Consider the following 25,705-nt stretch of genomic DNA (forward strand, 5'->3'; position numbering starts at 1 on the left):
TTATTGAACTTTGGCGTCTAGCAAATATCGTCAGTTTATTTATATACACAACAGAACGCATACATATGGGTGGTTCCATAAGGAGGTGTAACAAAAGAGAAAATAATTATCATTTGGCAATAATTTATATATATTTCCTATATTATATTTTTTATTTTATTTTTTACATTATATATTTCACAAAATCATATAGCCTATTTTACTTTCAGGCAATATTGCAATATACCCTAAAATTTTCAGGAAGATCAGTTTAGCGGTTTTCGAGTCCATAAATTACAAACAAACAAACGTACAAACATTTTTCTATTTTATATATATATAGTTTTATATTTTATATTTAACATTCTATTTTTTATTTTACATTCTATTTGACACACAGTCATAAGAGTGGTTTTTTAAAAAATATTTTTTCAACCACAGCCATAAGCGTGGATTTTTAAAAAAAATATTTTTTCAACCACAGCCATAGGCGTGGATTTTTAAAAAATATTTTTTTCAACCACAGCCATAGGCGTGGGTTTTTAAAAAATATTTTTTCAACCACAGGCATAAGCGTGGATTTTTAAAAAAATATTTTTTCAACCACAGCCATAAGCATGGATTTTAAAAAAAATATATTTTTTCAACCACAGCCATAGGCGTGGAGTTTTGTAAAAAATATTTTTTCAACCACAGCCATAAGCGTGGATTTTTAAAAAAAATATTTTTTCAACCACAGCCATAGGCGTGGATATTTAAAAAATATTTGTTCAACCACACCCATATGCGTGGATTTTTAAAAAAATATTTTTTCAACCACAGCCATAGGCGTGGATTTTTAAAAAATATTTTTTCAACCACAGCCATCAGCGTGGAGTTTTAAAAAATATTTTTTCAACCACAGTCATAACCGTAGTTTTTAAAAAATATTTTTTCAAACACAGCCATAACCATATTTTTAAAAAAATATTTTTTGTTGATTTTACATTTTATAGTTTATATTTTATATTATATATTTGTTATACAAAAAACAAATAAATTTAAAATAAATTATTAATTACATAATAATATATTTATGTAAAAAACCATTAAATTTACACGTGTTAAAATTTATATAAATTACGTTGTTGTAACGTGATATGTTGCAGATCTTCCCTTCGACCAGGCAACAGACAAATAAAACGATTTACACCCCATTAATTTGACCGACGGACAGACTGGCTGGGTTTGTAAAGTTGATTGAAATAATCATCAACTGTGAATGATCTCTCTCAGATGCATTTCAATTACATATTCGAAACCATCAACAAGTGAACACAAAAAAAAAACAACAAACACTGAAAAAACAACAACAATGTTATTCAAACGAATCAAGTGGGGTTTCATTGATAAAAAAACAGCACCCAAACAAAATACAAAACTATTAAATCAGAAGGAGTGAGGTACAATCGTTCATACAATGGGCGTCAAAATAAACTTTACATATAAAAGCGATTTTTATATTCTCAGGGCGTATATACACTTCGTCACAATCAGTTTTAGATACTATTTTGGAATTTTTACCGAAGGTAGTCCTTGTAGTTTAGATGACACTGATCTATTTTTGGTATAAGTCCATATGGCTAACTAAAATGACTCCCAAGCTTCGTTAAACCATTCCTTCAGATACCTTTTTCACATCTTTATCTTTCACCATTTCAAAGAAATTAACAACTCAAGATTTTTTGAATTAAATATACTTATCACAACATCTAACAAATGACCGAACAAATTGACCTACATCTATTCTAGAGAAGAGGAAGAATTTGCATATCCAATTGAGAAGACTACATTAACAAAAATGCTTTTTTAACATATGTACATAATTCTTCATTTCCTTACAATAAATTACTCCCAAAATCCTAAACATAATTATCAAACTTTAAATGCATTCTTGTGCATTTTCAATTGATCAGAATTTCTTTTTCAATTCGATCAGAATATTACAAAAAATCGATTTAATTTGATGACAATACCGGAAACCCTATTAGACATCCATTCATCGCTGTTGTTGTTCCTTGATTGATAATAATTTTTTACTACATAAATAAACATACATAATTACGTATGTATGTATGTACACAATTTGCATTCTGAAGTGTTGTTGTTACAGATCATCTAAGTCAAATTAGCATAGTGATGGTCACGTGTGATTTAGCATAAATTTGATGATATTTCAACATCAGTCTTGCTGTAGACAATTCACAAACATTTGAGTGTACATACATATATTTATCAGATAAGATAAATGACAAATGTATGTATGTATGTATATGTTATAAACCATAAGGGTGATTGATTAATTTAACATTTGGATTTTCTAAAAATATTTTTTGACCCCCAAAAACATGTTTTCAACATTTTTTTAAGCGTGGATTTTTAAAAAAATATTTTTTCAACGACAGCCATTAGCGTGGATTTTTAAAAAATATTTTTTCAACCACAGCCATAAGCGTGGATTTTTAAAAAATATTTTTTCAACCACAGCCATAAGCGTGGATTTTTAAAAAATATTTTTTCAACCACAGCCATAAGCGTGGATTTTTAAAAAATATTTTTTCAACCACAGCCATAAGCGTGGATTTTTAAAAAATATTTTTTCAACCACAGCCATAAGCGTGGATTTTTAAAAAATATTTTTTCAACCACAGCCATAAGCGTGGATTTTTAAAAAATATTTTTTCAACCACAGCCATAAGCGTGGATTTTTAAAAAATATTTTTTCAACCACAGCCATAAGCGTGGATTTTTAAAAAATATTTTTTCAACCACAGCCATAAGCGTGGATTTTTAAAAAATATTTTTTCAACCACAGCCATAAGCGTGGATTTTTAAAAAATATTTTTTCAACCACAGCCATAAGCGTGGATTTTTAAAAAATATTTTTTCAACCACAGCCATAAGCGTGGATTTTTAAAAAATATTTTTTCAACCACAGCCATAAGCGTGGATTTTTAAAAAATATTTTTTCAACCACAGCCATAAGCGTGGATTTTTAAAAAATATTTTTTCAACCACAGCCATAAGCGTGGATTTTTAAAAAATATTTTTTCAACCACAGCCATAAGCGTGGATTTTTAAAAAATATTTTTTCAACCACAGCCATAAGCGTGGATTTTTAAAAAATATTTTTTCAACCACAGCCATAAGCGTGGATTTTTAAAAAATATTTTTTCAACCACAGCCATAAGCGTGGATTTTTAAAAAATATTTTTTCAACCACAGCCATAAGCGTGGATTTTTAAAAAATATTTTTTCAACCACAGCCATAAGCGTGGATTTTTAAAAAATATTTTTTCAACCACAGCCATAAGCGTGGATTTTTAAAAAATATTTTTTCAACCACAGCCATAAGCGTGGATTTTTAAAAAATATTTTTTCAACCACAGCCATAAGCGTGGATTTTTAAAAAATATTTTTTCAACCACAGCCATAAGCGTGGATTTTTAAAAAATATTTTTTCAACCACAGCCATAAGCGTGGATTTTTAAAAAATATTTTTTCAACCACAGCCATAAGCGTGGATTTTTAAAAAATATTTTTTCAACCACAGCCATAAGCGTGGATTTTTAAAAAATATTTTTTCAACCACAGCCATAAGCGTGGATTTTTAAAAAATATTTTTTCAACCACAGCCATAAGCGTGGATTTTTAAAAAATATTTTTTCAACCACAGCCATAAGCGTGGATTTTTAAAAAATATTTTTTCAACCACAGCCATAAGCGTGGATTTTTAAAAAATATTTTTTCAACCACAGCCATAAGCGTGGATTTTTAAAAAATATTTTTTCAACCACAGCCATGAGCGTGGATTTTTAAAAAATATTTTTTCAACCACAGCCATAAGCGTGGATTTTTAAAAAATATTTTTTCAACCACAGCCATAAGCGTGGATTTTTAAAAAATATTTTTTCAACCACAGCCATAAGCGTGGATTTTTAAAAAATATTTTTTCAACCACAGCCATAAGCGTGGATTTTTAAAAAATATTTTTTCAACCACAGCCATAAGCGTGGATTTTTAAAAAATATTTTTTCAACCACAGCCATAAGCGTGGATTTTTAAAAAATATTTTTTCAACCACAGCCATAAGCGTGGATTTTTAAAAAATATTTTTTCAACCACAGCCATAAGCGTGGATTTTTAAAAAATATTTTTTCAACCACAGCCATAAGCGTGGATTTTTAAAAAATATTTTTTCAACCACAGCCATAAGCGTGGATTTTTAAAAAATATTTTTTCAACCACAGCCATAAGCGTGGATTTTTAAAAAATATTTTTTCAACCACAGCCATAAGCGTGGATTTTTAAAAAATATTTTTTCAACCACAGCCATAAGCGTGGATTTTTAAAAAATATTTTTTCAACCACAGCCATAAGCGTGTATTTTTAAAAAATATTTTTTCAACCACAGCCATAAGCGTGGATTTTTAAAAAATATTTTTTCAACCACAGCCATAAGCGTGGATTTTTAAAAAATACTTTTTCAACCACAGCCATAAGCGTGGATTTTTAAAAAATATTTTTTCAACCACAGCCATAAGGGTGGATTTTTAAAAAATATTTTTTCAACCACAGCCATAAGGGTGGATTTTTAAAAAATATTTTTTCAACCACAGCCATAAGCGTGGATTTTTAAAAAATATTGACCCACAGCTAAAAGAGTGGATTTTTAAAAAATATTTTTTGACCCACAGCCAAAAGAGTGGATTTTTAAAAAATATTTTGTCAACCACAGCTATGAGCGAGGATTTTTAAAAATAGTTTTTGTCTCACAGCTATGAGCGTGGATTTTTAAAATATATTTTTTGTCTCACAGCTATGAGAAAATGTTGACTTCTTAAAAGCTGAAGACTGATATTTTTCATTTCAATTTATTTTTTATCGCTGGCTAAGATAATTTTGTACTTAAATATTTTACTTCCAAAGAACCACACAATTTAATTTTTAATTACCTTAATTTATTTTAAATTGATTCATTGCTCAAAAATATATAAAGCATTTAAAATATAATAATAATGATATATAAATACACGTGTATGTGTGTATGTATGCATGGCAATGACCTCCCAGACCAATGTGTGGCAAAGAATTACCTATCTACCTACACACCTTAAATAAAATACCACCAAAAATAGGTGCAACTGCAATGTGTTGAGGCAGTCTATAAGAAACAACATGGTGAGAGATACCTACTACGTAAAAGCATATCCACAAAATGCAGTCTTTGTACGATAAAATAAAACACAAAACAAGGAAAACACCACGAAAGTAAAATGTTAAACACAAAACAAAAGAAAGATAGCTTCTTTTTATTCATTTCAAAATACTACAACACACCTCATGCGGGGCGGGGTGCTGACAAAAAATGCACTCAACAAATCAGCTGGATGGATGAATAAACTAAGTCGCATTCGTCTGTCTGTAGATAAGAGAATAAAGGCGAAAACATATGATTCAGAAAGAAAAATACGACAACGATAAGACTAAGAGAGTGCCACAGACTCGTCGCTCAGAGTGATATAATGAAACCCAAACAGAGAAAAACAAAATAATGCATTTTTCTAATTGCAGATAATACTGCACATACTGACTGCAGTGCACTATTGGGCTGCCGTACGATCGCTCTCAGTGCAATTCTTTGTTGTTATCATTTTGGGTTTCTCACAGATGTGGACTTTTTTGAGGTAAAAAAGAGTCAAGTGAGGAGAATGCAAAAGTAATAACAAACATAAACAAAAAGTCGTAGTATTTAGTATGTGGGAGACATATAATAGGAAGATACCTTAGCATGCAAAGAAAGGAAAGACAAGGAAGAATTCACGCGAAATCGAATTGTGGATTCCTTCCAGTGGATTTTTTAAAAAAATATTTTTTTAGTATTTTGAAAATTTTTTGAAATTTGACAAAATTTGTTTGAATAAATTGAAATTTGACATTTTTTTCAATATATTGAAATTTTAAAAACATTTCTTGAATGTTTTGAATTTTTTTGAATATATAAAATATTTTTTGAATCCAAACTATAAGCGTGAATTAAAAAATAATAATTTAATAAATATTTATTTAAGCGTGTATTTAAAAGATTATACTTTTTAATATATGTTGGAAAAATTTTCAAATTGAAAAATATTATTTGAAATCCAGCTATAAACGTAGATTTAAAAAAAAAAGTTTTTTTTTTAATTTTGAAAAATCTTTGAATTATTCATTAATGTTTTGAAGAATTAAATCTCAGTAAAAGCTTGTATTTTTAAAAAATATTTTTAAAACATTTTGAAATTATAAAAAATATTTTGAAAGATTTTTGGAATTTGAAAAATATTTTTTTAATATTTTGAAAAATATTATTGCTTAAGTCTGGAGTACTTAATGTTTCGAAAAATGTTTGAAATTTGACGAATATTTGCTAAATCCAGAGCTTGGATTTTAAAAAATATTGTTTTTAATAAGATATTGAAATTTGAAAAATATTTACTTAATATTTTGATTTGATTTTTTAATATTTTAAATTATTGCAATATACAAAATATGTTTAAAAGGTTTTTTGAATCCCAGCTATAAGAGAGGATTTAAAAAATATATTTTTTTATATGAAATTAAAATTTGAAAATATTTTTTGAAAGTAACGAAAATTAAAAATTTTAAAAATATTTTTTTAATTCACAGCTATAACCGAGGATTTTTAAAAAATATTTTGAAATGTTTGAAATTTGATAAATACTTTCGAAATATTTAATGAGTCCCAGCTATAGGTGCGGATTAAAAATATTTTTTTTTTAATTTTTTCAAAAATATTTAGAATTTGAAAAATAATTTTTTTTATTTTTTTGAAACATTTTTGAAATTTGATATTTTTAATGTTTTCAAGAATGTTTGAAAAATGTTAATCGTAGATTTTAAAAATATTTTGAAATTTAAAAAACAAGATTTTAAACAATTAAAAAAAAAATATTTTGAAATTTAAAAAAAAATTTGGAATATTTTGTCAAATATGATTGATTAAGTCTGGGGTATTTGTGTTTAAAAATTGAAAAATATTTTTTGAATCCCAGCTATAAGCGTGGATTTTTAAAAAATATGTTTTTAATAAGAAATTTAAATTTGAAAAATAATAATAAATGAAATAAATAATTTTTTTAATATTAAAAATAAAAATTTAAATTTAAGAGTGAATTTTTAAAAATATTTATTTTTGAATATTTTCATAAATTAGAAATTTGAAAAATATTTTTTGATTTACGGCTACAGGCGGGGATATTTTTTAAAATATTTTTGATATTTAAAAAAAAAAATTGAATATATATTTTGAAAAATGGATTAAAAAAGTATTTTGTTCATATTTTGAATATTAGAATTTTAATATTTTCAAAAATGCTTGAAATTTAAAAATTGTTTAATGTTTTGATAAATGTTTGCAATTCGAAAAATATTTGTTAATACACATTTTTAAAATATTTTTGAATTTTAAAAAATAAAATTTTTGAATGCTTTCAAAAATATTTTTGAAATATATTGAAATATTTGTTGAATTTAAAAAAAATCAATATTTTGAAAATTTTGAAAAATATTTTTAGTATGTATTTATGTTTGAAATTTAAAAATATTTTTGGAATATTTCGTAAAATTTTTGAATTTAAAAAAAAATATATTTTTTGAATCCCAGCTATGAGCGTGGAGTTTAATAAAAATATTTTTTGAATGTTTAAAAAAATATGAAATTTAAAAAATATTTTTTGAATATTATAAAAAATTGTGAGGTTTGAAAAAAATTTTAATCCCAAATTTTTTTGAATTGTTTAAACAAATTGTGAAATTTAAAAAAAAATATAATTTGAACCACAGTTTTAAGCGTATTTTATTAAAAATATTTTCTGAATATTTTGACAAATTTCTTGAAATTTGAAATATATTTTATGAATCCCAGCTATATAAAAATATTTTTTGAATATATTGATATTTTTACATTTTAATGGTCCAAATGTGTTTAAAATTTGAAAAATATTTTTGAATCCTGGATTTTTAAAAAAATATTTTTTAATATGAAATTTGAAAAATAATAATAAATTAAAAAAATATTTTCTTTAATATTTTGAAAAAAATTTTAAATTTAAGAGTGAATTTTTGTTTAGTATTTTTTGAAATTTGAAAAATATTTTTTTGATTTACGGCTACAAGCGGGGATTTGGAAATATGTTTAAAAACATTTTTGATATTTTAAAAATATTTTTTGAATATGTATTTTGAAAAATGTATTAAAAAAGTATTTTTTCATATTTTGAAATACAAAGAGTAGACTTTTAATATTTAAAAAAATTCTTGAAATTTAAAATTTTTAAAGTTTTGATAAATGTTTGCAATTCGAAAAATATTTGTTGATCCTTGTTTTTAAAATATTTTTGAAATTTAAAAAATAACATTTTTGAATACTTTCATAAATATTTTTGAACATTGAACATTTTGAAAAATATTTATTTATTTATTTTTTTTTTTTTGAATATTTCGTAAAATTTTTAAATTAAAAAAAAATATGACATTTGAAAAAAATATTTTTTGAATCCCAGCTATAAGCGTGGAGATATATAAAAATATTATTTGAATGTTTAAAAAAAATATGAAATTTAAAAAATATTTTTTGAATATTATAAAAAATTGTGAGGTTTGAAAAAAAATTTAATCTCAGTTTTAAGCGTGAATTAAAAAATATTTTTTGAATTGTTTAAACAAATTGTGAAATTTAAAAAATGTAATTTGAACCACAGCTTTAAGCGTATTTTATTTAAAAAAAAATATTTTTTTTTATATTTTGACAAATTTTTTGAAATTTGAAATATATTTTATGAATCCCAGCTATATAAAAATATTTTTTGAATACATTGATTTGTTCACATTTTAATGTCTCCAAATGTGTTTAAAATTTGAAAAATATTTTTGAATCCTGGATTTTTAAAAAAATATTTTTTAATAAGATATTGAAATTTGAAAAATAATAATAAATGAAAAAAATATTTTCTTTAATATTTTGAAAAAAAAATTTAAATTTAAGAGTGAATTTTTAGAAATATTTATTTTCGAATATTTTGTTATTTGTTTAATATTTTTGAAATTTGAAAAATATTTTTTGATTTACGGCTACAAGCGGGGATTTAAAAAATATGTTTTAAAATATTTTTGATATTTTAAAAATATATTTTGAATATGTATTTTGAAAAATGTATTAAAAAAGTATTTTTTTCATATTTTGAAATATAAAGATTAGACTTTTAATATTTAAAAAAATTCTTGAAATTTAAAATTTTTTAAAGTTTTGATAAATGTTTGCAATTCGAAAAATATTTGTTGATCCATGTTTTTAAAATATTTTTGAAATTTAAAAAATAACATTTTTAATACTTTCATAAATATTTTTGAACATTGAACATTTTGAAAAATATTTTTTATTTATTTATTTTTTTTTTTTTTTTTTGAATATTTCGTATTCAACTTTCCAATTTATTTGATTATGCAAAAAAGGTAAACAAACGAAAACTGTAAATTCTGCCATATTACACAATTTGAGTATTTATGGTATCACAAAACCATGGGACAAAGTCAATTCAGATTGATCTGATAATTATGATATTACTAATGTATCCTTGTAAAATTTTGTGGATTGCCGTAACAAATTTAATATATATTGCAGATTTTCATATTATTGTATAATATTTTCATATTATTGTATAATATTTGTGACATTTGAAAAATGTTTTTGAAATCCAGCGTAAAAAAATTCAATGTTTTGAAAAAGGGATGAAATTGGGAAAATATATTTTGAATCCCAGTTATGTACATATACATATATTTTTAAATAAGATTTTCGAATATATTAAAATTTGAAAAATATTTTGTGAATTTATTGGAAAATTTTTTAGGTTGAAGAATATTTATCAAATATCAAAATTTTTCAAAACATAAATTAAAAAAATATATATTTTTTATTTGAAAAATATTCAATAAACACATATTTTAATCAATTTAAAAAAAAAACAATTTTTTGAATATTTTGAAGTTTGAAAATATTTTGACAAAGTTTTTAATTAAAAAAAATACCTTTTGAAGATTTTTGAGTCGCGGCTATAAACGCGGTTTTAAAAATTTTATTTGTTACCTAACCAGTTAACGAAACGATCGTAGCATAGAGGTTGATGTGTAGGACTTCGCTAGATATAATTTTTTTCAACATAATCTCTCATATAGGTCGATTAAATTAATTAAAAAATTTATTTGTTTGAATATTTTGAAATTTGAAAAATATATGTACATATTTTTTTAAAAATTCCCTTAGCCGTAATAGCGATCAGCTACATTGTGTAATGCTGTCAGTTCGTCATTGGTGGAATACTCGAGACTTAAGACATTATTTAAAAAAAAAAAAATATTAACAAAAAGAAATATTTATTTTACTGTTACAGCTATAAAGTAGAGATATTCTTTTCATTACTAGTCTGTTTTTCAAGTCTCCGTTTGATCCTTTTGTCATATTTTTGTTAGTGTGTATTATTAAAAATATCTGAGAGTCCAAAAAACTAGATTGTTTCCATATTTATTTCCACCAAGAACCATTACAAACCCCAACCACAACAGCAACAATAACAAACGTATTTTATCTGTTCTCTTTTCAGAAGTAAGCATTCACTCATTCATTCATCCCTGCCAGCAAATTACCTATCAGCCCAATAATCAGCCAGCCATCCAGCCCAACAAGTCAAGCAATCAGCCAACAGCAGATATCCAAAGAAAACAAAGATCAGTTGTTTCATATCAACGGTGGCGAATGAACGAACGAACCAACACGCTTAATAAAACACACGTTCCTCATGCGGTAGACTGGCGGTTGAACTTGTTGGCGTCGTCTACTACGTAACAAAGGAATATTGTTGTCATAATTGTTCGCTATTGTTTCATTTCGGTTTATGAATCAGAAGTCGGTGCATTCCAACTCTCCACCTCCACCATCTTCTCCTCCTTCAAAGGCCTTGAAATGTTCCTTTATGTTCATCATAAACAACATCAAAATCCTTTCATGAAATTTCAAGTGATTCTTCAATTAAATATAATTAAGTGAAATAAAAAAGTAAATAAATAAAACAATAACAAAAGTGTTAACAATTAAACAAAGAAACAACAACAAGCGTGTCAAAGTGGAAGATCATAATGATTTAGTTGCTTTTTGATTTGAAGCAATTAATTTAAACGTGCCGATTAGTTGTTTCTGTGCAATAAAAATTAAATCCTTAACTCGCCGGGAACAAATTAATTAAAAAATAAAAATAAAAAAAATAATAAAATTTGCCAAAATGTCTGAAGCCAATAACCCCAGCAGCAGTCCGCCTTTGTTGGCGCAACACTTGTTGGAATCCAAAAAACCAGTTGATGATGATGACGAGGAGAACAGTAGTGGTGACAGTGATGTCATTACCTTAAACATACTCAATATGCAACCGACATCAGCAGCAGCAACCTCAGCATCGACCACATCATCTTTATCTTCTGGGCCATCGGCCGCAGTAAGACCCACAACACCCACCCCCTTGGTCAGACGTTTATTCAGTCGTAAACCTGAAGGTTTACATTTGAATGTTTCAACGCCTTTTTCACGTTCAAATATTGGGGACAAATCAGCTGTGGAAACAACAAAGACACCAGCCAATACACCAGCAACAACAACAACAACTAATTACAACAAAGCAGCAACACCATCGACAACAACAGCACACACTCCACTAACTACAACCTCTTCGTTATTCTCATACGAAGAGAATATGGCGGCGAAACAAATAAATATTGGATTTGAAAATATTCGATATTCGACAAGACTGGGATTTTTTAAAAGAGGTGAGTTTTGAAAATTTTTATTAAGGAGTTTTTTATGCTACTATAACAGCTATGAAACGTGGATTTGTAAGAAATATTTTTCTAGACACCAACACAGGTATGAGTCGTAGATTTTTGAAGAAAGGGTCCATAGAAGCACCCTTTCTTTTAGAAAGGGTCCATAGAAGCACCCTTTCTTTTATAAAGGGTCCATAGAAGCACCCTTTCTTTGAGAAAGGGTCCATAGAAGCACCCTTTCTTTTATAAAGGGTCCATAGAAGCACCCTTTCTTTGAGAAAGGGTCTATAGAAGCACCCTTTCTTTTAGAAAGGGTCTATTGAAACTCCCTTTCTTTTAGAAAGGGTCTATAGAAGCACACTTTCTTTGAGAAAGGGTCTATAGAAGCACCCTTTCTTTTAGAAAGGGTCTATTGAAACTCCCTTTCTTTTAGAAAGGGTCTATAGAAGCACCCTTTCTTTGAGAAAGGGTCTATAGAAGCACCCTTTCTTTTAGAAAGGGTCTATTGAAACTCCCTTTCTTTTAGAAAGGGTCTATAGAAGCACACTTTCTTTGAGAAAGGGTCTATAGAAGCACCCTTTCTTTTAGAAAGGGTCTATTGAAACTCCCTTTCTTTTAGAAAGGGTCTATAGAAGCACCCTTTCTTTGAGAAAGGGTCTATAGAAGCACCCTTTCTTTTAGAAAGGGTCTATTGAAACTCCCTTTCTTTTAGAAAGGGTCTATAGAAGCACCCTTTCTTTGAGAAAGGGTCTATAGAAGCACCCTTTCTTTGAGAAAGGGTCTATAGAAGCACCCTTTCTTTGAGAAAGGGTCTATAGAAGCACCCTTTCTTTGAGAAAGGGTCTATAGAAGCACCCTTTCTTTGAGAAAGGGTCTATAGAAGCACCCTTTCTTTTAGAAAGGGTCTATTGAAACTCCCTTTCTTTTAGAAAGGGTCTATAGAAGCACCCTTTCTTTGAGAAAGGGTCTATAGAAGCACCCTTTCTTTGAGAAAGGGTCTATAGAAGCACTCTTTCTTCGAGAAAGGGTCTATAGAAGCAACCTTTCTTCGAGAAAGGGCCTATAGAAGCACTCTTTCTTCGAGAAAGGGTCTATAGAAGCACTCTTTCTTCGAGAAAGGGTCTATAGAAGCACCCTTCTTCGAGAAAGGGTCTATAGAAGCACCCTTTCTTCGAGAAAGGGTCTATAGAAGCACCCTTGCTTCGAGAAAGGGTCTATAGAAGCAACCTTTCTTCGAGAAAGGGTCTATAGAAGCACTCTTTCTTCGAGAAAGGGTCTATAGAAGCACCCTTTCTTCGAGAAAGGGTCTATAGAAGCAACCTTTCTTCGAGAAAGGGTCTATAGAAGCAACCTTTCTTCGAGAAAGGGTCTATAGAAGCAACCTTTCTTCGAGAAAGGGTCTATAGAAGCACCCTTTCTTCGAGAAAGAGTCTATAGAAGCACCGTTTCTTCGAGAAAGGGTCTATAGAAGCACCGTTTCTTCGAGAAAGGGTCTATAGAAGCACCCTTTCTTCGAGAAAGGGTCTATAGAAGCACACTTTCTTCGAGAAAGTGTCTATAGAAGCACCGTTTCTTCGAGAAAGGGTCTATAGAAGCACCCTTTCTTCGAGAAAGGGTCTATAGAAGCACCCTTTCTTCGAGAAAGGGTCTATAGAAGCACCCTTTCTTCGAGAAAGGGTCTATAGAAGCACCCTTCCTTCGAGAAAGTTTCTATAGAAGCACCCTTTCTTCGAGAAAGGGTATATAGAAGCTCCCTTTCTTCGAGAAAGGGTCTATAGAAGCACCCTTTCTTCAAGAAAGGGTCTATAGAAGCACCCTTTCTTCAAGAAAGGGTCTATAGAAGCACCCTTTCTTCGAGAAAGGGTCTATAGAAGCACCCTTTCTTCAAGAAAGGGTCTATAGAAGCTCCCTTTCTTCGAGAAAGGGTCTATAGAAGCACCCTTTCTTCGAGAAAGGGTCTATAGAAGCACCCTTTCTTCGAGAAAGGGTCTATAGAAGCACCCTTTCTTCAAGAAAGGGTCTATAGAAGCACCCTTTCTTCAAGAAAGGGTCTATAGAAGCTCCCTTTCTTCGAGAAAGGGTCTATAGAAGCACCCTTTCTTCAAGAAAGGGTCTATAGAAGCACCCTTTCTTCAAGAAAGGGTCTATAGAAGCACCCTTTCTTCAAGAAAGGGTCTATAGAAGCACCGTTTCTTCGAGAAAGGGTATATAGAAGCACCCTTTCTTCGAGAAAGGGTATATAGAAGCTCCCTTTCTTCGAGAAAGGGTCTATAGAAGCACCCTTTCTTCAAGAAAGGGTCTATAGAAGCACCCTTTCTTCGAGAAAGGGTCTATAGAAGCACCCTTTCTTCGAGAAAGGGTCTATAGAAGCACCCTTTCTTCGAGAAAGGGTCTATAGAAGCACCCTTTCTTCGAGAAAGTTTCTATAGAAGCACCCTTTCTTCGAGAAAGGGTTTATAGAAGCACCGTTTCTTCGAGAAAGGGTCTATAGAAGCACCCTTTCTTCGAGAAAGGGTATATAGAAGCTCCCTTTCTTCGAGAAAGGGTCTATAGAAGCACCCTTTCTTCGAGAAAGGGTCTATAGAAGCACCCTTTCTTCGAGAAAGTGTCTATAGAAGCACCCTTTTTTCGAGAAAGGGTCTATAGAAGCACTACCTTTCTTCGAGAAAGGGTCTATACAAGCACCCTTTGTTCGAGAAAGGGTCTATAGAAGCACCCTTTCTTCGAGAAAGGGTCGATAGAAGTACCCTTTCTTCGAGAAAGGGTCTATAGAAGCATCCTTTCTTTCAGAAGAATTCTATAGAAGCTCCCCTTCTTTCAGAAGAGGTCTATAGAAGCACCCTTCCTTTCAGAAAAGGTCTATAGAAGCACCCTTCCTTTCAGAAAGGGTCTTCAGAAGCACCCTATCTTTCAGACGGGGTCTTCAGAAGCACCCTATCTTTCAGACGGGGTCTATAGAAGCACCCTTTCTTTCAGAAGAGGTCTTTAGAAGCACCTCTTCTTTTAGAAAGGGTCCCTATCTTTCAGAAAGGGTCTTCAGAACCACCCTATCTTTCAGACGGGGGTTCCAGAAGCACCCTTTCTTTCAGACGGATATTTTTCTAGAGGTTATTACATCTATGAGGCGTGGATTCTTGAGGAATATTTTTCTAGAGGTTATTACAGCTATGAGGCGTGGATTCTTAAGGAATATTTATACAGACATAATTTGATCACGTATGCCTAAAATATAATCACTTGAACTTGAGCTGTATTACAAATTACCATGAGCTTTCATAACTATGAAATTGAGATTTTGTCTTGACAGCGATTATAGACATAGCTATCATAACATGATATGACCGACAACGTTTCTAGTTCCTTGTCATTTGTTTATGTAAATTTCATTATTATTATTAATACTGTTGTTATTGTTTTCTGTGTTTTCAATTTTGTTTTTTTACTTTATTAAGCTTTTAATTTGCCTAATAAATTTCTTTGATTGTTTTTGTTTGAAGTAGCATGAGCTGAGCAAAAAAACAAGCTCTGTTTGTTTATTTTGTGACAGTTTTGCAAATAAGTCTGGCTGGATATTTGTTTGTCAGTCTCATTTTGGCATCTCTCACCGTGCCATCATTCCATCATTTGCCATATGTAGTATGGCAAAAGGCAAAACGTGCTTTAAGAAAACTAAATATTTGTTTTCTAAATTATCTATGATAATAAAGATATACAATATGACATACAGACATACTAACTGAATGACTGCCTGACTTACAGACTGTGCATGTATGAATGAATCGCTGGACATCTGGGGTAGAAAAACAACAAATTTCCGAGATTTAGCAATGAAAGTTGGTGGGAGGTATAAGCTAATTGCTTTAACTTTCCATTAATTGTGAGAAGGAAACCGTCGGAATGACAAGGTTGCAATTGAAATTTTTGCAAGATGTGTAATGTGTTTGAAATGCAAAACAAAGGAACTAAGCATATCAAATAATGATGATTAGACTTTGCAAGAATAAATATGAGTACCATTATTGTGCGTTGAATATATTATGGAGCTACTTATGCTATTGTTGTTGATAAGTCTAATCAAACTTTTAAGTAAAGCAAAAAAACGGAAACACTTGGTAAATTAAGGAATTTCTTCAATAAAAATTGATAAAATGTTGCCTTGGCCATATGCCAAAGTTTGTAATAAAATAATTGATGTATGACACGACTATTTTAGAAGCAATCAAACATATTTAATCTTCTTCCACCAATGGAAATTGATTTCAAAGTGTCATTAGAAAAATTGTTACAAATATTTTTATTAGATATATTTTTGTAATTTTTCTGTAAAAATGTTTGTAACGGTTAACATGATTCCATACAGGGACGTGCGCAGGGTGTTTTCAATAAGATTTATAGTTTTATTTGAGATACTGCATTCCATATTGTAAAAGTTTGTTCGAAACAGACAATTATTGTATTGTATATAATTGGATTACCTTAATTTCTGAAAAAGTATCTTCAAAACTCAACATGTCTTTTACAAAAAATATAAGAGAAAACGTTTATTTTTCAAAAGATTTTTTCACACAAAAAATAGAAGAGAAAACGTTTTTCATGCTGGGGTATTTTACAGAATATTTTTGTAGGGTTTTCAAAGATTTTTTAAACAAATTTCTTTCAAAATGGCCTTACCCCTGCCATACCCCTTGGCGAACAATGCCTAAAATATTAAAACAACAACAATGGGATAAAGCCAGACTATTTTGAATAAACAAAGTGGATTTTTCAAAGATATTCTTGACAGTCGTGGATTTAAAAAAAAAATTGTCCTATATTTTTTAAAGAATTTTTTTGAGAGTTGTGATTTTTTAGATTTTTTAAAGATTTTTTAATGAATTTTTTGTCGTGGATTTTTTTGGAGAAATTTTTAAAAGTCGTGTATTTTTAAAGAAATTGTTTGAGATTCTTGGATTTTTAAAGAATTTTTTGAGTGTCGTAGTTTTGTTAAAGAGTTTTTTGAGAGCCGTGGATTTTTAAAGAATTTTTTGAGAGTCGTGGATTTTTTGATGAATTTTTTTGAAAGTGGTGAATTGTTTAAAGACATTTTTTGAGACTCGTGGATTTTTTACATCAAATCGAGAGTCGTGGAGTTTTTAAAACAAATCGAGAGTCGTGGATTTCTTAAAGAATTTTGAGAGTCATGGATTTTTTGACGATTTTTTTTAAAGTCGTGAATTTTTTATAGATTTTTTTTAAAGTCGTGAATTTTTTATAGAATTTTTTTAAAAGTCGTAGATTTTTAAAGTTTTTTTTTTGGATTCTTTGAAGAATTTTTTTGAAAGTCGTGAATTTTTTAAATAAATTTTTTGAGTGTCGTGGATTTTTAAAAACAAATCGAGAGTCGTGTATTTCTTAAAGAATTTTTTTGAGTCTTGAATTTTTTTTAAGGCCGCCATCAGACCATCTGCTTTTTCACATGTATGACATCAGCTGTTCTGTATATTAGTATACCCAAAGTGACAACATACATGTGAAAAAGCAGGCCGTGAATTTTTTATAGATTTTTTTTAAAGTCGTGAATTTTCTATCGAACTTTTTTTAAAGCCGTAGATTTTTTTAATTTTTTTGGATTTTTTAAAGAATTTTTTTGAAAGTTGAGAATTTTTTAAATAAATTTTTTGAGAGTCGTGGATTTTTAAAAACAATTCGAGAGTCGTGTATTTCTTAAAGAATTTTTTTGAGTCGTGAATTTTTTTAATTTTTTTAAGGTCGCCATCAGCCCATCTGTTTTTTCCCATGTATGACATCAGCTGTTCTGTATATTAGTATACCCAAAGTGATAACATACATGTGAAAAAGCAGATGGTCTGATGGCCGCCTAAGTCGTGGTTTTTTTAAAGATTTTTTTGAGAGGCGTGGATTTTTAGTCAATTTTTGTAAGAGGCGTAGATTTTTAAGCAATTTTTTGAGAATCTTGGACTCTATAAAATTTTCTTTTAAAGATTTTGTATGGTATTTTTTGAGAGTCAAGGATTAAAAAAAATTGGAGAGCAGTGGCTTTTTAAGGAATTTTTTTGAGAGTCGAGGATATTTTAAAAGAGTTTTTTGAGAGTCGTGGATTTTTAAAAGAATTTTTTGAGAGTCATGGATTTTTTAACGAATTTTTTCAAGAGTTGTGGATTTTTTAAAGAAATTTTTTGTGAGCGGTGGATTTTTTAAAGAATTTTTTTGTATGCCGTGAATTTTTAAAGAATTTTTTCGTGAGTCGTGCATATTCTAAAGAATTTTTTGAGAGTTATGGATTTTTTAAAGAATTTTTTTTAGAATCGTAGAATTTTATTGATTTTTGGAGAGTCATGGTGGATGCAATGGTATGCACATTCGATTCCCAGGCCAGGCAACATCAAATTTTCAAAGGTGGCAAATTACCCCTCAGTAATGTTGGCGACATTTCCTGAGTATTTCAGCCTTGAAAATCTTCTCCACAAGTGGTGTCTTAAGACACGCCGTTCGGACTCGGCGATAAACAGTAGGTCCCATATCATTGAGCTAAATATGAATCGGAGTGCACTCATTGATATGAGAGAAATCTCCCTTGTCCCTTGGAACAATGTTTTGTTGTTGTTAGTTTTGAGGACCGTGGATGTTATAAAGAACATTTTTTAAGGACCATGGATTCTTTAAAGAATATTTTTGAGGACCGTGGACTTTTTAAAGAATATTTTTGAGGACCGTGGATGTTTTAAAGCATATTTTTGAGGACCGTGGATTTTTTAAATAATATTTTAGAGGACCGTGGATTTTTTAAAGAATATTTTTGAGAACCGCGGATTTTTAAAGAATATTTTTGAGGACCGTGGATATAGAATATTTTTGAGAACCGTGCATTTTTAAAAAATATTTTTGAGGACCGTGGATTATTTAAATAATATTTTGGAGTATATGGATTTTTTCAAGAATATTTTTGAGGACCGTTGAGTTTTAAAGAATATTTTTGAGGAATGTGTAGTTTTTTAAAAAAATATTTTTGAGGACCGTGGATTTTTTAAATAATATTTTGTGGACTATGGATTTTTAAGAATATTTTTGAGGAGCGTGCATGTTTTTAAGAAATATTTTAAGGACCGCGGAATTTTTTAAAATATATTTTTGATTTTTTGTTTTTAATATTTTTATACCCTCCACCATAGTATGGAGGGTATATTAAGTTTGTTTTTCCGTTTGTAACGCATTGAAATACTCATTTCCGACCCTATAAAGTATATATATTCTTGATCAGGGTAAAATTCTGAGCCGATCTGTGCACGTCCGTCCGTCTGTGGTAATCACTCTAGCATCCACAAAAATGGAGATAGAACGCTGAAATTTTGGAAAAATGCGTCTTTTGTTTGCAGGCAGGTCAATTTCGATGATGGGCTATATCGGTCCACGTTTTGGTATAGCCCCCATATAACGGTACACCGTTTGCCGTTTTTAGCTACATTTTCAGACCAATTTAGCTATAATTTGACATTTAGGGTTCTTAAGTGTGAATAAACTTATATAACAAAAGTTGTGGACATAGGTCCACGTTTTGATATAGCCCCCATATAACGGTACCCCCCGATTTACGGTATTTTGACGTTTTTAGCTACATTTTCAGACCGATTTAGCTATAATTTGACATTTAGGGTTCTTAAGTGTCAATAAACGTATATAACAAAAGTTGTGGACATAGGTCCACGTTTTGGTATAGCTCCCATATAACGGTATCCCCGATTTACGGTATTTTGCCGTTTTTAGCTACATTTTCAGACCGATTTACCTATAATTTGAAATTTGGGACTCTTAAGTGTCAATAAACTTATATAACAAAAGTTGTGGACATAGGTCCACGTTTTGGTGTAGCCCCCATATAACGGTACCCCCCGATTTACGGTATTTTGCTGTTTTTAGCTACATTTTCAGACCGATTTATCTATAATGTGACATTTAGGGTTCTTAAGTGTCAATAAACTTATATAACAAAAGTTGTGGACATAGGTCCACGTTTTGGTATAGCCCCTATATAACGGTACCCCCGATTAACGGTATTTTGACGTTTTTAGCTATATTTTCAGACCGATTTAGCTATAATTTGACATTTATTGCTCTTAAGTGTCACTAAACTTATATAACAAAACTTGTGGACATAGGTCCACGTTTTGGTATAGCCCCCATATAACGGTACCCCCCGATTTACGGTATTTTGACGTTTTTAGCTACATTTTCAGACCGATTTATCTATAATGTGACATTTAGGGTTCTTAAATGTCAATAAACTTATATAACTAGTGGACATAGGTCCATGTTTTGGAATAGCCCCCATATAACATTACCGCCCGATTTCAGGTATTTTGACGTTTAAATTCACATTTCTAGACCTAATTAGCTATAATTTGATATTTAGGGTTCTTAGTGACCAAAAAAACTTATATTCGAAATAATTATGAACGTAGGTCCATGTTTTGGTATAGCCCCATATACGGTATAAAACGGTACCTCGGTATAACGGATTTCGGTATCCCCATATAACGAATTTTCGCTATTCGGTACAAGTTTTAACCGAATTATCTGTAATTTGATAAAGCTCCCATATAAAAGTACCTCCCGATTTTCAGTAATTTGATGATTTTAGCTACAATATTAAACCGAACACAACACCTCTCCATAAAAAATTGTCAACATAGGTCCATGTTCGGATATAGCTCCCATATAACGGTAACTCCCAATTTTCAGTAATTGGCAATTTTAGCACAATTTTTAACCGAACTAACTGTAATTTGACATTTGAAGGTTGTTGTGGTCACCACACATCTTCATCAACAATTTTCAACATAGCCCCAATATAACGATACTTCCCGATTTTCGGTACTTTGAGGATTTTACGTAAAATGTTTAACCACGCAGGTCCATGTTTTGGTATAGCCCCAAAACAAACCTCCCGATTTTCCGTACCTTAGCTTTATTTTTTGGACGAACTTTCTGTAATTTGAAATTTAAAAGCCAACAAAAATTCTGCAACAAAAATTTTTCATTTAAGTTCATATTTTCGTATAGCCCACATACATCCGAACTAGCTGTTAATGACATTTGAAGTTCCCACGTTATGTACCGATTTTCGGTACTTTGAGGATTCTAGCTACAATTTTTAACCGAAGTAGGAGTTATTTGTCAACATAGGTCCATGTTTTATAATAACCCCTATATAACAGTACCTCCCAATTTCTCGCCCACCAAAAATTGTCAACATACAACATAGTTAGATATAGGCACCATAAAAAAGGGCCTCCCGAATGAAGCATTTTATGTACATTATCTGACATTTTAACGTACCCACTTAAAGTTGGGGACAGGAATGAAAACTAGTTATTCTATTTTAGTTCAGAATATTTTATGGTGGAGGGTATGAAAAGTTCGGCCCGGCCGAACTTAACGCTTTTTTACTTGTTATTAATTTATTTTTTGTACTTTTAAGAATATTTTTTGAGGTCGTGAATTTTTTAAAGAATTTTTCATAGTGGATTTTTAAAGGATATTTTTTGAGAGCCGTGTTTTTTTAAGAATATTTTTTGAGAGTCGTGAATATTTTTCAATAACCTCCTTTGGAAGACGTAATTTTTTAAAATAAATTTGTTTTGACAGTCATGCATTTTAAAGTTTTTTTTAAGGTGGTTCTTTTAAAGAATATGTTTGTGATTGTTATTGATATTTTTGAAGAATAGTTGAGTGTCGTGCATTTTTTAATTTAATTTTTTGAGGGCAGACATTTTTTATTTTTGGACAATAGTTGAGGGTCGTGCATTTATTAATTTATTTTTTTTTTGTAAACTTCAGTTCGGAAGCGAGGTATTTTTTTAAAATTCTGTTTGACAGTCGCGAATTTTCTAAGAATATTTTTTGATGCTTTGATTTTATAACGAATTTTCTCAGAGTGGTTTTTTAAAGAGTTTTTTTTAGGGTCGTAGATTTCTTAAGAAAGTTTTTGAACGTTTGTGTAGGTCGTTTTTTCTACGAATATTATTTTAAGTCGTTGATTTTATAAAGATTTTTTTCGGGCCGAGGATTTTTTAAGAATACTTTTTTAAGTCGTCTATTTTTTAACATTTTTTTTTGAGAGAAGTTGACTTTAAAGGATTTTTTGATAATCGTCCATTTTGTAAACAATTTTTTTTTAATTTTCCTTTTCTCGATTTTTTTTTAAGAATATTTATGGCATATTTTCAGAGTAATTTTTTTAAATAATTTTATTTAAGAATATTTTTGAAAGTCTTGTTTTTAAGCATTTTTTAAGCATCGTTAATTTCTTAAAAAGAAGAATAGAGGGTCGAGGATTTTTAAAAATGATTTTTTGTGGGCCTTAAACTTTTAAAAAAAAATTGTTTATTGTCGTAACATTTTAAAGAATACTTATTAAGTGCAATTTTAATGAACTTGTTTTGATGGTCGTGGATTTTTAAAGAATATTTAAAAGGTCCGCGACGTTTTAAAGTATATTTTTGAGAGTCGTCGATTTTTTAAAGATTTTTGTTAAGATTGGGGTTCTTTTAACATATTTGGAGTTCGTATGCTTTTTAAATAACTTTTTTGAGTGTTGTGACTTTAAAAATATTATTTTTGGGTTGATATTTTTTTTAAAGAAAAATATTGATTTTTTAAAAATTGTTTTGAGGATATTTGATTTTTAAAGAGTGGTCGTGGATGCTTCCAGATTTTTTGGAAGGCCGTAAAATTTTAAATGAAAATTTTTGGTTTGAAATAATTTATTATAGCTAAAGAATATCAATTTTGTTCAAGAGTGAATTATGTATATTTACCGTATGGTTCATTTTATTTCAACTATCTCTATCTTATTGACTACTTTTTATTTTTAAGTTTGTCAAAAAATAGTAGATTCTTGTAGGTTTTGGAACAGAGCACAAATGAATATAAAATGTTTATATTATGTCATGTGTTAGTCACTTAAAGAAAAACTATAGAAATAATAAATTCTTAAAAATAAAATTTCTTGCTAATCGTTATTTCCCACATGTTCTCTTACCAATCTTATCAAAAATAATCGAAATGTGGATTAGTCTAATCGGGTAATTTCACTTCGATAAAGTGCCAACAGTATCAAGCACATTTTAGCTAATTTTATTTTAAATTTTGTTTAGTCTTTGTTCGAAATTCGCAAACGTTTTGACAATAAATTGATCATGAAGATTATCAAAATGGGGGTTATTAGACCGAATGATTTTTTTATTGTCTGTCAGGTGTTATTTCCGCAACAATGTATGTTCTTTTTAAATTAGACATTGGCAATTAATAAATGGCTTTAAACATTATCAAAATTATATAGACTACTGTTAGTAGATATATAAGCAAGATTTATATATGTTTTTGGTAACTAAAACAATTTAGATTAACGTTTATTAATTCTACCATATGGCAACAAAGTTGGTAATCTGTCGATTGACTCAGCGCAATGAACATAGAATTTGGTAGATAAAGTCATACAATTTTATTTATAATTTTGAAAAATTTAATATAGACCATGAGGAGGATCACACCTTTTCAAAATACATATGTTTTGTTGCTATCATTTATTTTTTTAATCTCCCCAAGTCCTGATAGAATTTCCGTATTTTTCTTATTTTTATTCCACCCGAACTACATTAAATAAATGAATGTAATTAAGCAATTTGTCATACTTAATTGTGACACATTTTTGTCTACCGTGGCCAAACAACTTGTTTCAAAATTGTTTAAAAAATTGATTTAAAAAAATTTGAAACATTTCGAAAATCAATCATCAAATGTTGTCTGCAAACTTCTTCCGCTATAGAAAAAAATAATTTATTATAACAAATCGAATTTACTTTTAATAAAAACAAGAAGAAAATATAAAGTTAAAAGTAATTCGAATAAGTAATTTACGATTTCAAAATCCCCCTTACTTCGACTACCTTAATCCCTCTATTACCACTCCAAAAGTAATTATACTCTTGGCAACTTTTTTTGAGAGGCCATAAAAAATGGCAAACAATGACCAAAGCTAATCGATCGATCACATGGCTCGGAGGAATCAATCTATCAGCTAAACACGGCCCATAAAGATTTCCTTTCAATCCACGATAATAATCGTATCATAATTGAATCACACCTGTTCTAAAATACGTCAATTGTTCGGAGATTAGCTTTGGAAATTCTTAGTAAAACATAGAAGAAATGAAAGAATGGGGAGGTGATTAAAATTAGCAGCTGGGTGCTATGACCAGCTGTTACATGAGGTACTTTATCGGTAAATTAATTGCTCTAACATCCGAAACAAACAAAGAGAAATTGCTTATCACTTTTGGTAAAAACAGGTGTTTGCCAAAATACTAGTAATCGAAGAAGGACATTTAATAGTTTCCGATACCATAAAATTATTCAGCAAAAACATTAGTATATATTTCGAGAATTATAAATTGAACTCAATAAGTCTCTTTTATTAAGTTCCTGGTTGTTATAAAAAATATTCCTTTTGGCAGTTGATTTTTTAAATAATATTTTTTAAGGGTCGTGGATTATGTTAAGAATATTTTTTAAAGGTCGTGGGTTATTTAGAAAATATTTTTTAGTACTCGTGGATTATTTAAAAGGTTTTGTTAATAGTCGTGGATTTTTTAAAGAACATTTTTTAATAGTCGTTAATTTTTTAAAGAACATTTTTAATAGTCGTGGATTATTTTAAAGAATATTTTTTAATATTCGTGGATTTTTTTAAAGAATATTTTTTAATAGTCGTGGATTTTTTAAAGAATATTTTTTAAAGAATATTTTTTAAAGAATATTTTTTAAAGAATATTTTTTAATATTTTTTAATAGTCCTGGATTTTTTTTTAAGAATATTTTTAATAGTCGTGGATTTTTTTAAAGAATGTTTTTTAATAGTCCTGGATTTTTTTAAAGAATATTTTTTAATAGTCGTGGATTTTTTTAAAGAATATTTTTTAATAGTCGTGGATTTTTTTAAAGAATATTTTTTAATCGTCGTGGATTTTTTTAAAGAATATTTTTTAATAGTCGTGGATTTTTTTAAAGAATATTTTTAAATAGTCGTGGATTTTTTTAAAGAATATTTTTTAATAGTCATGGATTTTTTTAAAGAATATTTTTTAATAGTCATGGATTTTTTTAAAGAATATTTTTTAATAGTCATGGATTTTTTTAAAGAATATTTTTTAATAGTCGTGGATTTTTTTAAAGAATATTTTTTAATAGTCGTGGATTTTTTTAAAGAATATTTTTTAATAGTCGTGGATTTTTTTAAAGAATATTTTTTAATAGTCGTGGATTTTTTTAAAGAATATTTTTTAATAGTCGTGGATTTTTTAAAGAATATTTTTTAATAGTCGTGGATTTTTTTAAAGAATATTTTTTAATAGTCGTGGATTTTTTAAAGAATATTTTTTAAAGGTCGTGGATTTTTTTAAAGAATATTTTTTAATAGCCGTGGATTTTTTTAAAGAATATTTTTTAAAGGTCGTGGATTTTTTAAAGAATATTTTTTAAAGGTCGTGGATTTTTTTAAAGAATGTTTTTTAATAGTCGTGGATTTTTTTAAAATAATAATTTTTAATAGTCTTGGATTTTTTTAAAGAATATTGTTTAATAGTTGTGGATTTTTTTAAAGAATATTTTTTAATAGTCGTGGATTTTTTAAAGAATATTTTTTAATAGTCGTGGATTTTTAAAGAATATTTTTTAATAGTCGTGGATTTTTTAAAGAATATTTTTTAATAGTCGTGGATTTTTAAAGAATATTTTTTAATAGTCGTGGATTTTTTAAAGA

The 25,705-nt window shown here is 28.8% G+C and overlaps 1 protein-coding gene across 1 annotated transcript in view; it reads left to right on the forward strand.

The window, feature by feature from the left end:
* LOC141395363 (ATP-binding cassette sub-family G member 1) overlaps positions 1-25,705 on the forward strand; it is a 72,710-nt gene that overhangs the window by 12,047 nt on the left and 34,958 nt on the right. Inside the window, exon 3 of the mRNA XM_073971052.1 lies at positions 10,680-11,892. Coding sequence (XP_073827153.1) covers positions 11,355-11,892 — 538 coding nt within the window. The 5' untranslated portion in view covers positions 10,680-11,354. The remainder of the gene's footprint in view (positions 1-10,679; positions 11,893-25,705) is intronic.

Source organism: Musca autumnalis, unplaced genomic scaffold (assembly GCF_047663935.1).
Source record: "Musca autumnalis isolate F117 unplaced genomic scaffold, ASM4766393v1 scaffold_2, whole genome shotgun sequence".
NCBI lineage: Eukaryota > Metazoa > Arthropoda > Insecta > Diptera > Muscidae > Musca > Musca autumnalis.